The sequence below is a fragment of the Excalfactoria chinensis genome, chromosome 12, assembly GCF_039878825.1.
Source record: "Excalfactoria chinensis isolate bCotChi1 chromosome 12, bCotChi1.hap2, whole genome shotgun sequence".
In the NCBI taxonomy this organism is placed as follows: Eukaryota; Metazoa; Chordata; class Aves; order Galliformes; family Phasianidae; genus Excalfactoria; species Excalfactoria chinensis.
In genome coordinates, this window is record NC_092836.1 from 933293 (window position 1) to 957950 (window position 24658).

The 24658-nt window shown below is 44.0% G+C and overlaps 1 protein-coding gene across 4 annotated transcripts in view; it reads right to left on the minus strand.

Annotated features, from left to right (window-relative positions):
• GRM7 (glutamate metabotropic receptor 7) overlaps positions 1-24658 on the minus strand; it is a 226513-nt gene that overhangs the window by 53763 nt on the left and 148092 nt on the right. For all 4 annotated transcript variants that reach the window (XM_072347204.1, XM_072347203.1, XM_072347202.1 and 1 more), the window contains exons 6-7: positions 20517-20717; positions 15519-15658 (exon numbers count right to left, since the gene is read on the minus strand). In XM_072347204.1, the coding sequence (XP_072203305.1) occupies positions 15519-15658; positions 20517-20717 (341 nt within the window). The remainder of the gene's footprint in view (positions 1-15518; positions 15659-20516; positions 20718-24658) is intronic.

A 24658-nucleotide genomic window follows, 5' to 3' on the forward strand; every position in this document is an offset into this window, starting at 1 on the left:
AGGTACAAAGAAAATTATCATCAGTGAAAAACACTGTAATTAGATCATATTTCATTTCAAAGTCACATCCAGATTTGAAATACCATGCATGCATGCTCCTGGGAATGCAAATTATCAATGACTGTATTAAGTAAATGGAACAACCCATTTGTTCTGTATTCTGAAGAATCCTGAACTCCAAGTACGTGCTCAAAATACTGCACAAAACTGAAGTCACAAATCATTCCCAGATATTCCAGACTAAAGCCACTAACCAGATGCTAAGAACCAAGGAGGGTCAGCACTGGATCTCCCCTGCAATAACCCACTCTGGGACCATGGGGAGGTCCTGACAGCCAGCACTGCCTCAGGGCACCAGATCCAGCTCAGCCACACAGTAGAGCTTCAGAGACTCCTCAACCTGCAGCACATGTGTGTGTGCATGGCTTTTACGAATGCACTACCTGATCTGCCGTGGCAGATGTGAGTAAGCCCAACTAAACCAACACTGCAGCTAATAATTTAGGTTCTACAATGTTTACACGCTCCAATATTTCCTACAACTGAGGGACTTTAAGGTGAGCTGCTGGAATCAGCTGTCTGTGATTACTGATGTGTGCAGGAAGACTGGGGTCAGAATGTCTTAAACTGAAGGATTAAGGTGCACCCTCCTAATTTAATTCCAAATAGACCCTGCACCAACTTTGTTTCATATATTTGAAAAAACACCGAAGCCACAGACTGCTCAAATATTATACTATTGAGAGTCTGCCGCCAACGTTACAGAAATAATCCCTCAATAACAGATATTTGAGAGGTCTGCCACTGCTTGAGAAACTTCATTAACCTTCAATATTCACTGCTTATTCTGAAAGTAAAAAAGACCCAGGAACTCTTCCCTTATGCCGCACTGAGCTGAAGACTTGCAGCTTACAGAAGCTGAAGAATGATTCCTCCTTATCACTGCTTTCTATCTTGCCTGTCTGGAAAGAAGGAAGCTAAGGCAGGGCAACTACCCCTTACCAGTGCTGGAACAGCTACAGAGCGGCACGCCAGCCCAGGCTGGAGCCCCCATTTGCTATCATAGCTACTAACCACAGAATGTACTTGATGCTGGTTTTACAGCGTGCATTGATATGAAACGAGCAAAGCATCCACCTGCATGCATTTTGACCCAGCCTACAGCCATGAAAGGGTTCTCACCAATTTTCCACATAGCTCAGAGAACCACAGAGTTATTAACGCATCATCACATCCCCCTACGCCTTCAGACCCAGAAAAGGGAGAATTTCCATATTCTCCAAAGTATCCTGTGCACTGCTTGATAGCGGGGACAGCCTGAAGGTATCTCCTTCTGCACAGATATCGGTGTGAAGAGATAAATAGGAGATCAGGCGAAATTATGGAAAGTTCTTTTCTGGTCTGCTGGGACCACGCCATGATAACTCCGTATCGCTGCCCTCAGAAAGGCTCACGGTGCTCTGTTGCTTCCGGCTAGAAAATTAATAATGAAAACTGCTGTCAGATAAACCACCTGCCACCGAGGCAGGCGCTGGGAGCAGAGAGTCTGATCCAAACTGGAGATGCTTTCCCCACAAACACACACAAAGTAGTTTTGAAGCGTTTTACCGTCTTTGTCATATATTATTGCTTCATAACTGCATTCAGAAGTGTAAACAAAAGCAACAAACTGTCCAGCTGTGTATTGGGAGCCCTGGGAGCTGATGGCTGTACCCAACATACATTCTGTTCTCCTCTTCCCAGCCTTTACTGCAGTTTCTTTGAAACAGGCTTTTGAAAACCTGAATCTAGAAATGACTTCTATTGTGTTGAGGAGAATTGTTACATTCAGTCCCTTCTTTTATTTACTTAAATCTATAAACCTGCTTCTATTTAATGACATTTTCCCCCAATATTTCTGGCCTCTTTGAGCTGTAAACGACTTACTTCCAGATTTTGCCAAGTTCAGAGTTTCAGGATCAGGACCTGATGAAAAAGCAAGGATAATTTTTGCCCACAATTACTGTAATAGGACTGTCAAGGAAAACAAAACAGCAGAGCATTTCATTCAATACAATCTAATAGCAGCAAACCATGGGATCTGCTGCTGTTAGGTTCAGATAAAAGCAGTATTTTTTAAGCAGTCCATATGAAAGCAAGCACTTTTGGTCTTCGCTTCTGCCCTCAGCAGCCTGGGCATAGTGCCAGCCCTGCCTGCAGCCTTCCCTCCCAAGATTGGCACCCAATCTGCAGCTACTCAGAATCCGGATGGCAGATGAGAAGCAGGACAGGCACTTCTTCATGGCCTTGCTTCAATTTTCTTCCATTTCCCCATCCAGAAACCAGAGGTATTGTCGGTTATGTTTACAAACAAAGAGCTGCCATTTTTTACTGAGACTGACAGAGGAAGAGTGCTAAGCACTTATAGAAATAGAAGATTTATAAGTAAATACAAGAAACACGTATCCCATAACAAAAAGAGTAATTAACTGAAAACTCTAATCTTATAACTTAGAAAGCGGTAAGTAATTTGAGAAAGTACTCTTGCAATAAACACAGATGTTGATTTTTTTTGGTACAGTTTCCTGTTTCAGGACCCCAGAGCACTGAGGCTTTTCCAGCATCACCCCCCGTACGGACACAGCTGGGCACACTGCACTCACAGCCACCCAGCAGCTGTGTGCCTTCAGCCTGGCGCTTGGCCACATCACTTCTGAGGGATGCAGAGAACTCTTCCACTGTGATTCTGCCTACTTTGGGAAGGACCCAAACCCAGACTGTGCTGGGCGCTGCAGCAGCGTGTGTATCTAATTCCTTGAAAATCACATATCCACCCATTATCTACTTATTGTCACGTTAAGTGGCACATCTCCAAACACATAATGTGCAGGCTGATGCTACTGTAGTTCATCTACTGATGAAGCGATCTGATAAATGGTAAAAAAACAACCCCAAAACCACTGCTCATTGTAGGACATTCAAAAGAACCTCGTGGTTGGCACCACTCCACACTGCCTGCATCCATACTTTCTTAATGTTGGTAATGCACTGTGCTGTGCTCCCTCCATGCTGCCATGACACTGGGTGCACACCCAGCACCACCGCCCCTTCACGCTCCCTTGAAGGCTGCACACCACCACGTATTTCACCTCTTGGGTTCATTTCAAGAGGCCGAATCCCACAGTTGAGGCTGTACATGGCTTTGGGCAGTGAGCAACCAGCACCCAGGAGCAGAGCCCACAGCTCGCTGCCTGCTCCATGAGCACCTTGGTGCGATGGGATCCAGCCCCAGCATTAACTCTCAACACGCTCACCACAGAATAAACATCAGCAAGAAATACTCAGTCTGTCTCATAAGGCCTAGCATAATTGTTCATTTTAATGAATAAAGTAAGTCGATACATGACTATAATTTAAACATCTCTGCTTCTTTTTGCAGCACCACAAACATTTCTGTAATAAGCTATTTGTTCTGAACCAAATTGTTTCATGCAATGTTTGATTAAAATAGAATTCAGTACAAAAATAATTACGTTACTGATAATTAACCTTCTCAGGAAAAAGATAGCTCCTTTCCCCAATAGGATGTTTATAGCGGCGCTGCCATTAATTTCATGGACATATTAGGAAACAATTGCAGAGGATTGCGCTCAGATTTATTGCTATCTCCCAGATTGCTTTCAGGCTCCTGTCACTAAGTCAGAGTTCAAACAGTTTTTGTACATTCAGCTTCCCAGATAGCAATATTTGAACGACTTAGCTCTTCGGGCTTAGCTATTAATGTCTTGTAATTAGTTTTTCAATCCGGGATTTCAATGTGATAACAGTTTTAAGCTAAGAATATGTCAACAACACACAGTCAACAAAGCTTCTTGCAAAATATCAACTAAAATCCCTTACATAGATAAGCGATAAGCCAAACTACCAGAGAAAGACACAAATCTACCACCATGCCTCACCCAGACACGTTTCACCTGCTGCTGTAACTTCTCCCTTCAGCTCCATTCTCTGGGGGCAGTGGCACTCAGCCCTGCAGGAGGGGCTGTGCCCCACCACCCTGTCCCCATGGCTGGGGGTCCTAACAGCCCTGCCACTGCTCTGCTCCTGCAGCCGGTGCTGGCTTCCAAAACGGGTCTCACACTGTGTTGAGATACTCATCTTAAATCTATCCAAGTATTCTCTTCTTAAAACAGGAGTTAAAAGTCCCCGTGTGTGTTCTGCTCTGGTCTCTCCTGCCACTGCCTGCTTTGTGCCAGGGAGGGCTGCGGGCACAGCCACAGTCACATCTATCATTTACTCATCATTTATGTGATGAGAAAATCAGCGCTCAAACCAAAGGCAGTGATAACTCATCACTGCTCACAGGCTTGCAGCCAAAGCCTGGCAGTTCTGTGCAGTCAGCACAGCTCCATCAGCTCACACACCATCCCCTGCTGCTGTACCCGCACTGAGCTCTCAGCCATACATCGCCCACCGGGCTGAGGTCCCCAGGCTCCATGTTGGAACTGCTTTGTGATGATCTCATAACAATCAGTTCTTAACCTACCTGGAAACACAATGAATCTTCCTTTCCTCATCTTACTGTTGGTTTAGTTTGATACAGTGATCCCACCTGCCTCGATAGCACTGGGCAGCGACTGCAGTGAGTGCTGGTAACAACACTGCTAATGAGATCCAAAGGCTATTTGTTCTACATCAAACCAAGGACAATTTTAGCACAACAGCAATTCAGAGAGAAACGCTTAATCGACAGTTTTTGCAAAAATGCTCATTATATATTCCTGTTGACACACAATAAAGCTGAAAATTAATTATTTTAATGCTTTTCTATCTGACTACAGCTTCCTGTTGTCTTCTCGGTAATGGGATGGGATGGGCCATGCATCTTCAGAATTCATCCAGCAGCCCCTGCCTAATTTTTTCAATTAAAAAAGAATATATGCTTCTAAATGTGCACTTACAATAAACTGTAGATACCTATTCAAGTTAGAGCAAATCTATCTTCTGAGAGGATTTTTCATCCTGACTTGGCTTACAGTTAGTTTCTGTAATCAGCACCAAGCCCGCTGCTCAGACCAACACGGCCTTCTGCTGTCCTTTGCACTGTGCTCAGCACTTCGTCCCCAGTGTGCTTCACTGCCAGACCTGTCAGAGCAGACTCGAGGTCAACAGACTTCTTCCCTACTTCACAACACAGAACTAAGCTCACAGTGCCTTTAATATTTTACATGCAGAAAATAACAGCTCCCATGGGGGGAGCAACGCTGCCACACTTACACTCCCAGACTCATTTCAGAGCCTAGCACGTTCATTCAAAGATTAATAAAACCAGCCATTGCTGTCTACTGTCCTTATGTTGTGGCCACTCAACCAATACCAGAAACTTTTAGGGGATAATTTGGTTTCCAAAGCTTTTCTTCATTTCCTGCTACAATCTACTGTAGTGCAAACCTTGGTGACAAATTATCTGATATTTTTAAGGGGCTGTAATGGTATCTTGGGGAAAAAAAGGGAGAAAAGAAAACCTACTGCATGGCATTATGGGGATACTTATGCATCAGATTTCAGCTTCATACAAGATGATGGCTCACTGTGAGACCACCCTTAAATGCCTTAATCAAGCGATGCTCCCACTGATTTCAGTTGGAGTTCTGCTTCAGTGAGGAAGTGATGGATCGGTGTTTAATTATACCATAAATCAACTTGAAATCACCAGCAGTTACCCACAGGATGCCCAGGAGGAACAGCCATCAGACATAGATTGCATTGTAAGAAGTGCTAACACTTAAAAAACTTCTACTCTTGAAGGATGGGGAATGGGGGGGATGGAGGGAGGAAGGAGGGGGTTTAAGCAACTTGGCGTGGGGATCAAAAAAATACCTCATTTCAGTTTAGCTACTCATTCATACTGCATGGACCATAGACAATATGCAATTCCAAGTCTCCCTGTCACTGAAACCAGATCAACATTTAACCCAGCATCATGTACCTTGAGAGCATCAGTGGGACAGCCCATTTAGAGGCTGATTCAGTAGACAGGACTGGGAGTGGGGTGGGTCGGCCACCAGCAGGGCTCAGAGAGGTGTCCCTGGCAGAACTCGTGACCCACAGATGTCAGCCTGAAAAAAGCCCAGTTGTCCCACTGCTGGCAGCTCACACTTCTGCCAGCTCCTGATGTTTCTGTGGTCGTGTAGAAGGAGATAAAACACTGCTTAATTAAAGGAGCAATTTACAGCTTGTCTGGCACCTAACTGGGACAGTGAAAGCAGGTTATGAGCATAGTAGCCTGGACTATTATAAGCATTTTATGACTTTGGCATAAACCAGCTTGTCCTGTAGTGTCAAGGCCCTTGTCAAAGCACAGCTGGAGCCGGAGCCATGCGCGGCCACCCCACACGCACCTCCATGCAGTGCAGCACTCATACGCACAGTGGTGTGAAACAGAGATGAAAGGTTTCATTTCAAAGCGAGGTGGCCCAGTTACAGACTCAGATAAGAGAATCTGCTCAATATTTTACAGCTGGGCAGGAAATGGCCTTAGCAAGGTTGTCTTCAATCACAGATTTTTGCTTTTGTCTGCTTTTCAGGATGGTCGGACACGATGGCGCATGTCTTACTTCAAATATACCCACATTGCCACTAGATTAAAAGTAAGAAACTTAATAGTCATGAGGTATGCAATAAACAATTAGATAAGGGAACCTCACACCTGGCTCCTGACAAAGAGGACTGAAATGGTCCCACGACCCTCTTGCTGCTTCCACCCCGACATCTTTAAGGAGCAGCAAATGCAGCAGCACGTGCTAAATAGGACAGAGGAAGCTCTGCGTCGGGCACAATGAAGGTATAGCAGAGCGAGATGAAAGCCAAGGCAGCAGCACGTGCAGCTTTCTGTACATAACCAAGGACTCAAACAGACCTTCCCTGGGTATTTGAAGCTCTGCACTTGCTCCATGGCTGTCCTAGAAATGGAGACTAAAGGGATTCAATTGTGCAGGATGACAAAAATCCCTCAATCCAAAGTACCAAACCACCTAAAAACCAGCTTGATATTGGGTCAAAGTAATTGCTCGGTATTTAAGTGAACAGTTGAAATCAAATGTTCTGTCCTAATATGTTCATAATACCCAGAATTTTTCAAGTTCAAGTCCCCAATAACAAGATGAGATGACAAGGGCAGCTAGAAGCAAAGGCAGGAATTCTGGTTTTTCTCCCCAGAACTCATTTTCAGAGTTATTTTTCACAGTACGACCATGAGTTGACCTTACCCAGGTTTTCAGAAAAGGATTATCCCTTGATGCTTATTTATCTCTGCTTATGAGCTAATAACTTCTTTTTCTGTTATTTACGGTTGCAAAAAAGAAATACATCTGCCAAATCTGATATATTACTTTCAAAATGGAAAGGGTAATAACTAGAGATGTACCAAATGGCAGGTGTGTAATTTGGATAGCATTTATCTTGAAGTGCCTGCCAACTCAAAATGCTTCAGTTTATTTATCCTACTAATTTCCAAGCTGATTCAAAGACCAGTATGTGCTAGTCCAATTATTTGGTCCTGGTCTTCCCTTTTTAAAGGATCAGCATCAATTGTACAGTAATTTTCTCACCATGGCTAGTGAGCATGGCATAATGACACACGGGCTGCGGAAGTGAGATGAAAGAACCACAAAATTCCAAGTGATACTCAGCACCTCACTCCTTTAGGCCCTAATTAGGTTGCTGCAGTATTATTAATGCTATTAAATTTTCTTGCTCTGGCTAGACTCAGTCAATTGGTTCCAACCACTGTGGATGGTACACAAAAAATTCGGGCTGGCTAAGGGGATTAATTATCCTTCACATGGAGGCCACTCTTCCATCAAGGCTGCGGTCATGTCACGCTGAAACAGGGCAGGGGAAGGAAGAGCAAAGGAGGTGCCTGTCACTGCACAGTGCTGGCACTGGGCGCGCTGCTGCTTTGAAAGTTACATGGAACGCTTGATTGCTTGGACTGTGCAAGGTGAACAAACTGGCATGACACAGATGAAAGGCTAAGATAGCATGTAAAACAGAAACAGCTTGAAAAAGAAAACCACTCCACACATTTAATGCCTAAATAAATAAGAGTAGAAATACTGTCCTCCAAGTGCTCTCTTGCTGCAGTTCCACTGAAATTCTGCAGCCAACTTCAGAGCAATATTTCCTACAGTAACCGTGGCAAGTTAAGAAATGTTGTGCCTCGCTACACTTTTGCAGACTTCATCAGAAAGAACCGACACCTTGCATTTTTCTCCCAACTGTACCCTTTTCACCTCTCTAAACAGTGTGCACAGTGATGGGGAGCAACTCCTCACGCCCTCCTGCTGAGCACCCTCAATACGCCATTTCTTCTGCTGGGCATCCTTTGAAGCACAGACACCCTTCCTTTCTTCCCCCCAGGAATGCAGAAATGCATTACAGTTGCAGAGGCATCGCAACTAGCAGAGAACAGCCTGTGCTGTTTTTTCCAGTTGTTTTTCCCAAAGAAAAATCATCCAAGCTTTGGCTTTTGCCAAGGGAAGTGAAGTCCATACTGCTGATATCGTTTCACCAGTCTGTCTGAAAGACAGACTGTGCGAGAATGGAACAAAATACCTCATTATAGGCAACATTTCTAGCTGCTACTGGGAGCTGGATGCTCAGATGCTGCATTTAATGGTCAAATACACACCCTCCATATCATTAAAAGGTGTAATTAACAAGTAAACAAGGTTGTTTCATGGGAATAATTTACTGCAGCATTTTCATATTAAAAGTACATTTTCAGATCAGTGGAAGAAGCAGCAAACAAACAGTGAAACAAAACAAACTTTAGGGAAAGCCTCTTTTAAGTGCAAACTAAAGGCACTTTTCAGCTCTATTTGGGACTGTTATTGCCTACCATACAAATGATTAGCCTGAGACACATTGCGATGCATACTACATACCCAATATTGTTCTCTTCCTGCAAACCACATCGATTTTCTATGTAAGTTAGTATCCAGGGACATTTAAAAATGATTATTTTTGACCCACTCAGTGCATGGACTCCTTTGAGAACCTTTATAATTTGCTTAATCATTGGAAATTCTAATGACCATTCACACAGTCCTGGTGTGGGCAGAGCCTCTTGAAAACCCTTTATGGAATTTCTGCCTTCCCTCTAAAGTAAATGAGAGCAGTATTACATAACCACCATAACTCATAATTCCATTCTGCTATCCCTGATGCTTACATCTGTATGGTCTCAACATTCTGTTTTACAAAACACAGCTGGACTGAGCTTTGGGGCTACAAAAACAGCACGCCACCAATCATATCCCTGTCTGTTAATGCAATTCCCTAAAACTCTTTGCACAAAAAAAGCTGAAAGATGGGAGCTGGAAGCATCACCCAGATAACTCTGCATTTAATCCTTCCCAGGCCTCTGAGTGGATCCCATAGACCACCTCAGGTCCCATCAGACAGCTCGGACGAGTGAGCCCAGCGGTCCAAAGCAGTGACGTGTAAGAGCAAAAACATCACCTACTTCAAAAGTGCAAGTTGGTTATTTTTTGATCTTCTATTTCTCACCTCACTCGCTCTCAGAGCAGGTTGGGTTGCCTACAGCTCCTGGACAGTAAGGAGAACACAAGATGAAGCAAATTCTGAAGTCAGTAACTTGTCTTAACTTGTCTGATACACTTCCCTTCCTTTCTATCTTCTATGAGTTTCTCACCTTTTCTTTTGCTCTACACTAGAAAAGATGCATTACCTTAGGTACACTCTCAGTCTGGTTTCTCATAGCATTTATGTCCTTACTAACATTTTACCTTGTGACATTCTTAGACCTGGAGAAAATTATACCGATGCTCATGGTTACCAAAAGCTGGTATAGCTTAATTCACTTTGCTTTGCCTAAGGTAGCGCAGCTCATGCAGCATACATTACCGCCTAAGTGAAATGGGTCAATAACAAACAAGAAATGACATTTCACATCTTTAATCCCAAGTCTGAGTTAGTTTTCAGAGCAAGGTGCAAGATTTAACTATTGCCTTCCTACTTACATGTAGTACAGATTTAAATGCAAAGCTCAAACCACAGAATAAAACTTCTACTTAAAAAAGCCCAAATGTATATATCAATATATATATATATACACACACACATACATATGTATAAATATACATATACATACACACACACACATATATATACACATATATATAGTTTTTTGTGACTTCCAAGTATGGCAAGTAAGCTCCATGAGTACCACTGAGCACTGAACATTGTTGAATAGCTGCTTGGATCCAGTTGCTGTTCTGGGTATTTCACTAGAAAGATCTGTACATGTAGGTCTCCTGACAGAAGATCAGACATGTTATTCTTTCTGTTAGCTCTCTATTTATAATATTTTCAAATTCTGTTACAGAGAGGTTTGTGGCATTTAAATAGATTAGTCTGAGCAGAAATAGCTGAACAGGTATTGAACAGCTGATAACAAAGTTATCTAATATACTTGTGGGGAAAAAAAGAATCCCAATGTGGAAGTGGCACTGCTGCCCTATGACCATCCTCAGAGCTGGGTCAGCTCCCTGCTCATGTACATCCAGAGACAGGGGGGGGATCATGGATGTTACTTGAAAACATGGCTGTTTTCTGCCCATCTTCCCTCTCCTCTAAATCACTGCACTGAACCCCCAGCGAAGAAAACAGCACAGCACGGCTATTTCCCAAGGATGAGGGAGTTTATTAATAAGCACAGAGTGGTTTCCTTTGCACTATAGAACGTGAACCAGGATTTATATGGAGTTAGATTCACACAGTGTACATACATATGGAACACTATTGATAATTATCAATACAATTCATCTTCTAAGCACTTGTTTAGAAAGATTGCAGTGATAAATCACTTCCTGCTGGAGAAGATTATAGGAAGACAAGGAATTGCCCAACCACTGGCCTTCTGACTCTGCACACAAAGGCTCTATTCAGGTGGCAGTCATGTTTCAACATCTGTACTGCTTAATGCTGCTGAACTGTTTACCATTCAAGAGCACCTCATTAAAACAATACAGATTTGTTTGCTCATTTTTGCACACAGGGTTTTTAGGTGTCTTTAATATGTATTTGTTCCTGCTTACAAAAAAGTTAATTAGAGACATTTTAATTTCACTAACAGTGAACTCAGTCTGATGCTTTGCAAGTGACATGAGCTTCAAGCTGGGGCTCCCTGCAATATCCCTGCAGTATAGCAGTGAGCAGAGCAACATGTTTCCCACCTCTGCTCTTTATCAGCTGGGGATGCACCTTCAATCATCCTGAAATGCACTTCAGCCTCAGACCAGCACCCAGTTGCCCAATGGGGGGCACCTTTTTGCACCATAGCACAGAGCAGGTGATGCTGACGTAATTAGAACATCATGATGCAACCTACACGGACACCAATAAATGAGAGGCACAGCTCTCAGCCCAGACTTGCAGCTCATCATGCAGGACCTCAGTGCCAACAACTCATTTGTTCCCTCTGCAAGGGCCCAGACCTCATTGGATGGGTCTCACCAGCCTGCTCACAGTGCTGCTGCCATGGTGCTGGCACAGCTTCACCAAGCCCAAGCTCAGTGGGATTAAACCATACAACAAACTGCCAACTGCAAACAGCCTTGGCTTTAATGACACCCAAGAGCTTGTCAACGCAAAACAGGAAAGCAGGGTAGAGATGGAAGAAAAAAAACTGTTCAAAGACAGCCACAATGCAGGATGCTGCTTCTGCAGCAAATGGTACAGGGGTGTGGGAACAAGTTTAAGCACTGCAGGGAAATGGTGGAGACAAGTATGGGATGGAGTCCGAGGGAACATGATAAAGAATGCTGCTGTGCTGGGGGATGCAATAGACAAATCCTTGGAAAAACAAAATTCAGCAAATTCATGGGCATTCTATTCCCTTTACTTTTGGATTTTGACAGCTCAAGGGCAGTTGCAGAGGTTCGGACATGAAAACATAATAAACCCGAGGCATGCTGAGTTAACTATATAGCGAAAGAGAAGCAGTATCACTACATCTCCCATGAGAACCCCCCCTTCGTCTAGAGGCAATCCATTTCTGCCTCCTTCAGGCACATCAGCTCCTCCAGGAAAGGCATGTTTGTCCTTTCCAGGTACCTCAAAGCACTGGAAGCTGCATTTACAGAAGTCAACCAGTTCCTGGCAATTTTAAGTGCCTTCCATTGGCCAGCGTCTAGCAGAGGCACACACATCAGGAAGGTACCCATTACAGGATCTATGGGGTGAAACAGCACAGACAGTTCACCGCCTTTCTAAAATTCAAAGTTCAAATTTAAGACATGAAAACTGAGTCTCATGGCCATTCTGCCTTCATCCTTAACCCATGGCAAGCTCCCCTATTTCTTACTGCATGAATAGCACAAATGATGGTAATCAAGTTATTAAACAAACAATAACACAACAAAGACAAAATCCTCTGCACACTAAAAGTTACTCAGTGTAAAAGCAAAACAAACAAAACCCAGCTGCTGACATCTTCTCCCCACGGTAAATTTCCTCTTTCCCATCAGTAGCTTTTTCTGAAACACATTCAAAATAGTTCTCCTTGTGCTGATGCTTTTATTCTATAGATACAAGTTATATATACATATAGTAATACATGAGCGCACTCTCAGCACTGGCAAAATAGAAGAGAGTCCAGGAAACCTAGAACATAGGCCGACAGTGCTCTCATCTAATTGCATGGGCTGCATCTCTGCTATTGAGCAGGCTCGGGGTTCACAAGATTGCATGTCAGTGGGGACGCAGCTGGCCAAGTTTCCAACCCTAAAATCCAGGGAAGGCATTTCAAACCATAAGAGGGCACAAATTATAAATGCTGTTTACTAAATCTGTGTGCCAGGGGCTGAGTGGGGGTTGACAGAACTTGACATAACCCTCGTGACATGCTCTGCCATGACCTCCTGTGGGAGATAGTGGGGCATCGTGTAATCAACCTCACTGCAGGGAGAAGACAGCACTGCAACAGTTTTTCATGGAACACTGGCCAAACCATTTAAAATTAGACATCTGCTCATTTTATCCTTGCGTAGATATCTGTGAAATACAGCCAACGTTTTTACTAAATCATGCCTTGAGCGCTAGGCTAAGCTGTGTTAGATTGCTTGAGATCAAGCAAGTGAAAGAAAACTTGGTAATTATATTGGCCTTATGTAAAAAGTACATTATGGCCCAACTTTGCTGCAGTGAGAGTGATAAGGTATTTTCTTGGTAATCAATACAATTCTGACCTCAGATACAGAAACGTAAATGCAGGGTGAGTCAGCTGCACTCAGAGGAGACACCTCACTTAGGCTAAAGGCAGATTGGAGCCTGGCTCCTGTGTGCGGGGAGCAGACATCTGCTTTCAGCCAACACTGCTGCCAGACAAGAAAGCGAACGGGATACAAAGATGTGGAGAAGCAACTGGGATTGAGAGAAACACAGTCTCAGACATCTCAAAAAACCAGGTTTATAAACTGATGATAGCAATGAGAAAACAAACCGGCATGGCTTATTGTAAGACTTGTAAATATATGTTGCTAAAGATCTCCTCAGCCTGTCTACTGTCTCTTGCAACAGAAAAAGAAAAGTCAGCAGTTACTGTCAAGTTTTACATGAAAAGGAATATGGTGCAGCTAATCAAGATTAATCAGCATCATGACTCCATACTTCTGCCTTTCACTACATTAAAGTGAGAACAGGAGGACAACATTGCAGGACTGGACTGACTATAGACTGAACAACAACACTGCTTCCATGGGAAAAACAATGAAATAATGGCAAAATGTTCTTCTTTGAATGTAGACAATGGTAAAGAAAAACACATTACTCAACTAGGTCAGCCTTTAGCACTTATTTGCCTACCACTTTTGAGGCCTGAAACTCCCTTACCATTAATGGCACCATAGCTGGGCAGAACAACGCCTGTCTTTTGTAACAGAGGGCATTCGGACACACAGAACTAAACCAGATGGCCCCAAATGGAAAGTCTCATGGAAAACAAAGCACCATTTCAGCGTTTTCTAAATTAAAATCAGCACTCTCACCAACCATCCTTTGTCTCCCCTCTTGTGCTGGCATTAAAGAAACGAGAACTGGGAAAATATCCTGAAGCGTTACCTCGACATTCATTACTGAAAGTAAATTGCAGACTTTGGCAGTTTTCCTGGGAGATAGTTAATAGCAGCTTCTATTTTGTTTGGTTATTTCAGGGCATCCTTGACTCCTCTAAACTCCAGAATGTTCCTTATTGTTGTAAGAAAAAACACACAGGGACTGTCATATCAAAGCTAATCCTGTGAGTGAGGAAAAGAGAAGTTACTGAGATAGTCTCAGCTATTGACACAACACTGTAGCCTTCAGGATACGAGGGTGAGGAATGCTTTTTATGGAAACATTGAGCACAACGGCGGGAATACAAATCATTAATTTAGTTTTAAATATTAATGAGCCAGGATGCGTAGTTTATATAAAGATTTACTTAATAAAATATTAACATTTTTGCTAAAAGAATTGTGAATTCCAAGTTTATAAGGGAGATTTTCTTCAGTCAAGCATCAGAAGTTGTAAAAGACTGAAATAGCATGCAGCAAATCAAAGAGCATCAGAATTCCAGAAGAGCACAACACTGTGGTTAGTTTTAAAGGCTGCGCCCTTCATAATCCACATTAACTACTGTTTGTACCAGGAGGGGAAAGAAAAGTCTTTTGTAGCAATTAGCATTCTCCTTCAGCAACACCCTGGCTGTGTGCAGCTTCTGTTGCTGAAGAGCAGTCAGATTGGACTGGAGGTATCATCTCTCTGGGAGTCAAAGAGCTACATGGTTAAACTTGTCCATCTCCTCCATGTATGTGGGGCCCAAGCACATGCACAACGTCAAGCAGGAAGCCTGAGCCCAGATCTGTAGGCCAGGGACCTGCCATCACCCTCACGTGGATAGAGCTGAAAAGAGCTCCCAGCTTCCTCAGCCAACAGTCATATTTGTTTGTTCATCTGGGCAACATCAAAATGTCTGGGGAATCTTTGATCACCTATTCTTACATCCTTACTTTCCTTTCAGGCATCGTTACAAAAGAGATATCTCATTCATATGGATGCCTTTCACTTAAAAGTAACACAGGAGAAGTGAGTCACTCAAGAAATACTTCATTTCAGCTTTCTTAAAAACAGAAAAACTGAAGAGCATCTACAAATGAAAGCCCATTGGTTTCAAACCACAGCGCATTATTGCTTCATTTTCCAGCATGGCAACGAGGGACTCCAGACATACTAAGGTAATAAAATTTGCATGACTGCCTTATGTCCTTATCTGTCTGCAGAGCTTTGGTACTCACAGCACAGAGAAAAGGTGTCGGGAGGGATGCAAGAAATAATGCACTGCACAGCTGCAGAGAAGTAGTAATTATGTTACTTCCTGCATGGGGAGGGGGGAAGGAGACAAAACAGAACCAAACCATTTAATCACTGTACCCGAAAGCAAAGAAATGAGTGAAGAAAAACTGGCATGGACTCACATTGAGCTGGAGGTCATCCGTCCACTGTCCGACCAGGCGGTAGCCCGGGGTGCTGGTGTTGGTGGTGTGGTACTGGAAGATGTCGTAGCGCCCCGGTGCATCACCATTTTTGTTAAACATCACTGGAGTGCCAGCACTGCCTGGGGGAAGGAAACAAGACCAAATCCAACCAAAAAAAAAAAGAAAAAGAAAAAAAGAAAAAGAAAAGAAAGAAAAAGCCAAAGCTTTACAACAGCTATTTTATTTAGTCACGCTTGGGAGCTTTCAGCCTGTCAATGTATTTCAGGCATTGGCTATCAACCACCAAGCCATCTAACACAGATACTTCTGGACACGCTGGAATAATCCTAGTCCTCTCCCTGATTAATTACTACTGCCCAACCCCGCCGACTAAAAATAAAACGAAGCAAAACTAGATCAGCTTTCCTTCACTCGAGCCTTGCAAACAGCAAGAAATATCAGAAGGCTTTTTTTCCTGCCCTCCAGCCTCCCTCCCCATCTATCTTTCCTTAGGGAGTTCTTTACTGAAAATCACACTTGTGAATGGAGCCTCTAAATGATTTTTTTCCCCCCCAGAAAATGTTCCATCTGCTTCTGAGAGATACTGCTGTCAGAAGTCAGCCCAGGTCTAGTGAATCTTGATTGGCATCCAGAAATAGCTTCCTCCTCCACAATATGTTCTTATTCCTGTAATCAGCATGCAGTTGGGGTGGAAAAGAACAGACTAAACCATAGGAAGATCACTCCTTGTGTGCTCCCTTATTGAGTCTCTCTGAAACTGACACGGGCTGAAAAGCACCTCGGGTTGGAGCTGTTCAGATCAGGATGCTGCACTGCTTTTATTGCCACATACCAGGGTAACCAGCACAGGGCTGGGATGCAGGGCAGCAGCAAAGCAAGCATCCCTCCAGAGTCCCCCTGTGCTGCTGCTGAGCAGAGCTGCCCTGCACTGATGCCCAGTGCTGCTACCAACCATTCCCAGTCCTTGCATGGATAAGTGCTCCCCAGGGCACCTGTATTTTAATTGCCATGGTGTCAGAAGTGAACCATTTCCTAAAGGAGAATTTAGAGCAATGCTGCTCCTTTAAGGGTCACATTTATTACAACTTACATTAAAATAGGCTTCAGTGTGGCAGAGTAATATTGTGTCAAGATTGAAGATTTCAGCTCTAGCATCTCTATATTCCAAGCTGCTTCCTTCTGCACAACTTATTTTCTTTTTTTTTCCCCCAAAGCAATGAAAAATCTCTCCTGTAGTAGCACTGAACTTTAAGATTATGGTTTTCTTCATGACTCCCATTCTTCATTGAATTCCAGAGAGCAATAGAAAATTGGAAGGAGTAAATTAGCATAGTTTTCATTGCAGCCCTGGTAAATGGCTTCCTGTCTATCCTGCAAGCCTCAGAGATCAGATGTGGATTCAGTTCAAAGGCTGGTACAGAAAATCTTCCACAGAGATCTCTCCTCTCCACTTCCCTATGAGCACGAGGCTGATATTTAATCGTCATTACAGATTCACGTAGATGGAACACATTTAGGATGAAAACACTTAGAATGAAGAGGAATGGCCATAATTCCTCGGCTCTGCAACTTCTAAGAGGCAGTACATTATCAGTTAAGCTTGTTTCTGGTTTGGGTTTTTTGTTTGTTGTTTGGTTTATTTTCCCCAGAACTGACAAAAATAAAAACACAACCCTGAAGCACCACTCCAAGCTGTGCTGCTTCTGTGCTTTGTGGGAGCAGTAGGATGTTTTGTCAGTCCCTGCTGTTTGTTGCATATAGGCAGCTTTTAAAGATTACTTTGAATGCCACTGTTGAAGAGCAGAGCTGCATAAGGCTGCTGCAGGACTGGCACAGGACAGCATCAGTGCTGGGTCACCTCCACAGTGCAGCTCCCAGACCTCATGTGGGTACCTGATTGCAGTGCACAACTGCTGCTGTCTGCAGGTCACTGCCATTTCTGCTTTAGAATTATATAGGGAAAAAAACAAAGCTGTGAAGAGTCTGCAAACCACAGCCATAGAAACAGCTATAGACAACCAGCTATAGAAACACAGAGAACTGGGATAGTCCCAGGCCAGAAGTCAAGTCAAAGCCTCCTGTTTTCCAGCTTTGAAATTGGAGTAATTGTACTCCCAGCCAAGGACCTGCTTTGTAAGCACCGACCTTCTGCAGCCTTTGCTGGGCTCTGTCTGGAGGGACCCCACCACTCCTGTCCTGCTCTAAATCACTGCAGCACTTCAGCCTCTACCTGCAGTTCCAGCTCCTTTGTGCACTCATGAAAATAAGGGATGCATGAAAACCTCCTTACAGACACAAAAGGATTTCCAAAATTGATTCTATTTATTATTTGATTTCTTGATCTTATGACAACATTTGGTTGATGAGTTTTCTTTTTTTTTTAAATGATAATTTAGGAATTATTTGCCTTCTGCTAAGACTCACACCATTTTGCTACAGCTCCAGCAAGCACTTCAGAAACTGAGCAGTAGCCTGCGGGCTGCAGCTCCTTGCTCATTCAGAGGCTATGACAATTTAATTCATCTTCAGCTCCCAACAAATAAGCTGTCCTTTCAGCACACAGATGGAGAGCACATGACACCCATTCACCTGCAGGATGCATTCAAAAAAAGATGCAATCTGACTGAATTTGTAGAATTTCCATCCCTTAATCACCACGAGATGAGAAATGAATTAATAGGAGGAGGACAGGATGGTAGGCAGGTGTGCCTAGACAAGGTGTTTCTTTATTATTCCGTCCACGTTGAGTGCGGTTTGAGGACCTGAAGGGCTCGGATGAACAAAGCCTTCAGCTTTTTCACTGGGGAAAAATACACCCTCCACTCTGCACCATGGGATTTTCCGAATCCTACTGCACGAGCACTTGAGTTTTAAGTTTTCTGTATTTGGAGGCTTTCTGTTCTAAAGATAATGTGACAATATCAAAATTCATGCTGAGCTCCTTGTGCAAATCCAGTCTCTCTTCATTAAAACGTTGCCTGAGCTCTTCCTGCGCGAATGCCATTACCTTCGCAGGGAAGAAGGGGCTCTAAAAGCAGTTACAGGAGAGAGGGCTTCAGCTTCATTGTGACATAGAGAGCCATTAAATGCACAGAGGATCTCCAGCTCATGGGCTCAGGATGGCTTGGAAATGGGCTGCATTTTTTTCTCTCCAGCTCACAGTCCAGGCAAAGCACCCGCACTGTTCTGCTCTGTATCTACTACATGTTTAGGTAGAGGACTGGCAGAACAAGATTCTAAGCACAGACCAAATGTTGTTTTCCAAGCCCTAGCCCTGATGAAAGAAATTGCATGGCTGCACCAGCGACCTAGAGAAGGGCAGGGTAAGGGCAAGGCTAACGCCAAGGCCACTGAAGCAAACCCAGCAGCCCCACCACTGCATGATGCCAAGGCAGATGTGGGCACCAGCACTGCTGTCCCCAGGGCTCCCAGGCCTTACCACAACAGCACTACACAGTCCAGAGCTACAAATGCCTCTCTCCTCACTTCTGTTCCCACACTGACCTGTGTCTGCAGGCTGGCCACTGTTATATAGCAATTGTTTATCCTAGGTTGGCTGAATGAATTGACTGTAATTCTGGGAGTTTACCTTTATACAGCACAGCAAAAAGCAAGCTCTGCAGAACCTCTCTCCACATCCACAGGAACCACCCCTAGGAGGGCTGCAGCCAAACACTGAGCCCAGGTGTGCAAACCCACACACAGTTATGCACTATGAATGCAATGAGAAACTGAACTCCACCCCCAGACAACAACCCTCATAGGACCTGGTTCTTTTCCCATTGAAAATGTCCAAGGCTAAATAGCCATGAGCAGTTTCAAACTTTTAAACCTGTCTTCGCTTAGTCACCATCCTCCTTCCCCCAGTAATGAAGCAAACTGCTATTCCGAGTCCCTGTGCTGGATGCCACTTACCTGTATACAAGCAAAGAAAAACACCATGTAGCTATATAAATCAATCACAAATGGAGAAAAAAAGGTAATCTATTCAAGGACTGACCAAGAAAACACAAATGAGGAAACCAAAGTTAGCATGCAACAGCCCTGGAAGTAGAGCACCGGCAGGCACCCAGTCTCACACATTATTTCTCAGCTCTTGCTCAAGTTTCAGATCTTTATCTTATTCAGAGATAGGGCAGAGCAGTCAGACCTCCTGGAACACACATTAGCAATGTTTATGAAGAAGAAATAACATTAGGTTGCTGTAATGCTACCCCTGCAAGCAATCAGCTCTGGTCCCCCTCTAGTTGCAGGCCAAGTATTGGTTAACGCAACTGTAATGAAATTACAGTAAAATGTGCAGAGGCAGAGAAATGTTCCAGATATTCAGGTCTAATTCATAAAGTGCAATGCAAATAAAGATATGTGAAAGACCACCCACAGGGTTGGTATTGCAGCCATTACCATCCACTGGCAAAAAGTTGGTAGATAAGCAATAAGCACACAAAGGGATGAAGTCATCCCATCCCCGTTCATATGATGTTACAACTCCTCTAAATACTTACTAGAGGAATAAAGGGTGGGGGAATTACTCTGTCTACATTATAGATGTGATCATGGCCTTTCAGCTGTCCTCTCGTCTCCTGAGTGCTGAGCTAAGTCAGGTAAGATACCAGAATTTCTTTCAGTTTGTTTGCTCCAAATACAGGAAAGAACACAAATGGGGACAGACATATTAAGATGAAGAAAAACTTGGGCATTTACTCAGCTATTTCTCCCAAGGGAAATCACAGGCTTTGGGAAGGCATCCGAGAACAGCAGCAGCAATTTCTGTCTTTGCACAGTAGTAGCCGATCTACCTCAGCTAAAGCAGAATGTTTTCAGATGCTAAATAGACATGGCCCTCTGCCACAAACTCTAGAGAAATTCCATAACACAAGCACCATCTGAACGGAAGGAATAAATACACTGAGTGAAACGGAATGGAAAGAGAAGCCATGCAGGCAGGCCGCTACAGATGGAGCAGCTCTCACTCACCGTTGAAGTTAACGCTGCGGATGTACTTGAGCAGCTTCTTGCCACCCGCGTGCTCCATCTCAGGGCAGACCCCGGCATAGTCGGCACACAGATCCTTGCTCATGTGGTGGAGCGCATGCGCCATGGCGTACACAGCATCGATCACAAACTGCACCTTCCCCTCCTGCTCGTAGTGGGAGTCCTTGCCGATGCGCTCCTGCCCTGCACATCACACACACAGAAGGACAGTAAGGAGAGGTGCTTTCCTGATGTCTCCTGGAGTAATGGAAAGCAGTGTGTGTTTTAGGCAGTACAACATGAAACGTTATGATTTTACTAATTAAAGCAAATTACAAAAAAGAAGACGACATCTTTCTTTCTTGACAGCAGAATCATCAACGCTCGCAAGTGACTCTACAAATCCTACCATTATCACAAACTTGGAGCTGTAACCCACGGGGACCACCTCAGACAGAGAACACCAGGCTCTGTGCGCTCCCAAAGTGAGGCTTTGAAAGAAGAAAGCGTTTAAAAATAAAGCACAGCTGGTATTTTAAAGTCTGATGGTTTGTTGTGCTTCAAATCCCAGTCTCTAATTGAAAGTCACAGCCAGACTGGGGGAAGAAAGCACCACTTCAGATGCAGCCAAAGGGGCACTCCAGAGAACTGCGCAAACACACCTGCTATTAGCACAGCCTCGGGAAGCTCCGGTTGTTTGTATTGACTTTACACCCCTTCCCTGTGCCTGCAGAGATCGAAACGTCCTTCAGAATCCACTGATTGCCTTTAAAATGTTATGACAGCCGAGAGCTTAAGGAATGCAAACCCTTGATGCCACACAAACTGCAGCAGTCGTTTGTCACTGCAGCACCCAGCATGGCAGGAAGCACGACCTCAGCATTCCTCTCATCTGCTGGGCCACAGCATCAAACGTAACAGACAGAACTGGTCTGCAGATGGAAAATGGGAGCTCGGAAATTAGACCACAGAGACCCAAAACGCTCAGCAGCAGAGATGAGTGGAATGCAATATCTTAAATAACGGGCTTGCACCCTAAGCATTTACTGTCAGCCTTGAGACATAAGTGTAACCCGGTAATGTCACCTGGTGAACGCAGGCAGTAAGGCGGCTTTCTTGCTATTGCCATAGAAGCAGACAACTGCTGCAAACCAAACAGTATTGCCAGAGTGTAAAGCAAGGCACTACAGAGACTTGAGAGCCTTTGAGTTTTCTCTGAAATTGCCCACTAACACCTTGTCTTGCCTTGGCCAAGTAACACCTGCATAATTCAATCTGTCCAGCTGCCAAACATGCGATTATACTTACCCATATCACTGGGGATTTGTGAAACATAATTACTGCTTGTTCAGTGTCCTGAGCTGTGTGGGGAAAGCAGCAGAACTGCAATCCATTATTTCCCATGGGCGACAGCGCGACAGCCCACTCATTCCATCAGCCCTGCCTGCCCTCCTGCAGGGCTGGGTATGGACAGAAGCACGGACACAGCTCTCAGAATCATCCTGCAAATGCCTTAGGGATTTTCAAACAAAGGATCTACTCACATTGGGGGGTACAGGAGGGGAAAATGCCTTTATATCACCTGCCCTGGGCAGCAGCTCACCGTGCCAGCTGTGCGCCTTCTTGCACGGCACTCACTGAGGAGTCAGGCACCATAAAGGATCTGGCCTGCACTGCCAAGATCACAGCACACTCACACAATGTCTTTTCCCTCCTTTGAGAAGGGTGGTGGCGGTGGGCTGGAATTGCAGATGAGCACGGAGAGCACCATCTTCTTCCAGAAATCCTACAAGCTCAAGAAAGGCTCAACCCTGTCCACAATAGTGATGTTCTTCAAAATAAATGAAAACACAACCCTCCTCTATGAACATCTTAATTAACTACACTTTTTCCCCTTCATAGTTTCCCTCTGTAACTACCATCATGCACCGCTGAAGCCTCATCTACTCAACCTGTTTTGTCTGAGATTCCCTCTACCAAAGCCGCAGTTTTACATTTCAGCTATGTTGGAAACACTGAAATTCTGAGAATAATTCAGCAGAGTGAGAGCTTCCAGACTGTGAAGATCCACATACTGTCATTTTCATTATTTCACTCCCCTCTCATTGATTACAGACCTTATTACATCTCCAGCCCTGACAAGGAAAACGCTTTTAAGTGGTTTCAGCTCAGCTACATAACCAAATTAGCAATGCAACAGAAATGCATGGCAAGGGAAGAGGAGCTGGGATTGAAATTCTGCGCACAAACAATACTGATTAGGCTTATTAAGTTCCAGAGGCACAGCTGGCTGAACGCACAGCAGAAAGAAAACCTTCAGCAGCAAAGGTATCTGCTGAAACCTGAGCAAAACCAACTTAAAGAACAAGCAATGTTAACAACACCCAAGTATGAAAGTCACAGAGATGAACTGGATTTGAAAATGTAATTGAATTCCCAGTAACAGGGATGGAATCTGCTGCAGAGAGCCATTCTGCTGAGCTTTACACACAGTTTGTGTACAGCCTGGATATGCAGTCAAATGCAACTCCCCACCCAGAAAGGTATGCATGATTTTATTCACAGAGTAGGAGAACCTGAATGAACAGGAGCACAGTGCTGCTCATAAAAACACACACTTTTAACGAAGAGGGCACTACTGCAAGCACAACTTTAGCCTAAATTTGATTTGGCAAACGTCCTTCAAAACAATAGCCACGTTTTACATGGCAAACTGCCTTCAGACTTCATGACTCAGAAAACTCCACATGAGTGGGCTCCCTCCTGCTCCCTCTAGCTGACAGCAAACCAACATCACAGTAGCACATCAGCAGACTGATGCCCGGGGTCTGTGCTCAGACACAGAGGGCACCACCTTAACTGCAACTTCAGCAGTTTTATTTTGGTGAACATTTTGCTGTCTTGGGTTTTCCTGGAGGAGCCAAGCAGAAAGTTGCATACACCACATGCTTCAGGAACAGCACATAGGGGTATACACAAATTATATTATTATTTATCCCTGGAAGGGAAGAAAACCCACAGAAGACATTAGCTTCTTGCAGACAAAAGCAGCAGGACCAGGAGCTTCAGCATTGGCTGTGTGCACCTCCCAACAGAGGGTCTGTCCTGCAGGCTGCACAGCACTGGGGGGTCTTGGAGAAGCCAGCAGATGAGCTCAGGCACCAGGTACAGCAAGAAACTGAGCAATGCCTTGTGTGATTGGGAGACACCAAATAGCACAGAAGGGAAACAAACCCCATCTGCACTGGGGTACCCAGATCTTCTGTGCCCCAATCCCTAAAAAGGGCTTTAAAAACAGAACAAACAAATAAACAAACAAACAAAAACAACACAAAAAAGCCAAATATCCCAAACTTTATGATCTTCAGGGAAGCACGCAATAACTGCTTTCTTCAAGAAAGAGGAAGATGACACCTGAGACACACGCACACAGAATGACTTGGAGAGAATGCACTTCTGTTCCCCAGATTTGAAATGGAGTACCTGGGGATGTCAGGAAAAGGGAGAAACACAAAAGCAATTTATTGACATGAGGATTTTTTGCTTGTTTGAAGGTGATGACAAATAATTTAACCTCACTTCCTACTACAGTCTCAAGTGCTCATCATCGTGATTCATAAGAGACTGCGAGCTAGGTCTCTTGCTTCAGGCAAATCTTCACAAGAGAAAAATACTGCAGAGTGAAAGAAAAAGAAGCAACAACCACCACCCACCAGAGCAGCAAGAATACACAGAGGAAGAAGTCCTCCTGTATAATCTCCTTCAGAAGTGAAGTGCAGCTTTAAGAACTCACGGCTGTACTTTTTGCATCACCTTTAGGGTGATGCTTAACACACCCTTCAATAGGAAAGGAGCTGAAAACCTTGTTTTTCATGTTTTCCTCCACATTTCTCCTTCAGATGATTTCTCTGGACTCATCACCAGTAGTCACAGAACACCAGCAACACAATAAAATTGTAAAGAATGCTGCAAGGACCATTTCCATGGCACATAACTCATACAATGAACAGACTTCAAAATCCCAATTAATCAGCACTTACAGTAGATGAATGCAGACACTGGTTCAGCTTCTGGAGGATTAAGCACATTTTCAAAGGAACTTAACACAATAATACTGTTGAGAACCTGCTGATAGCCATCATTAA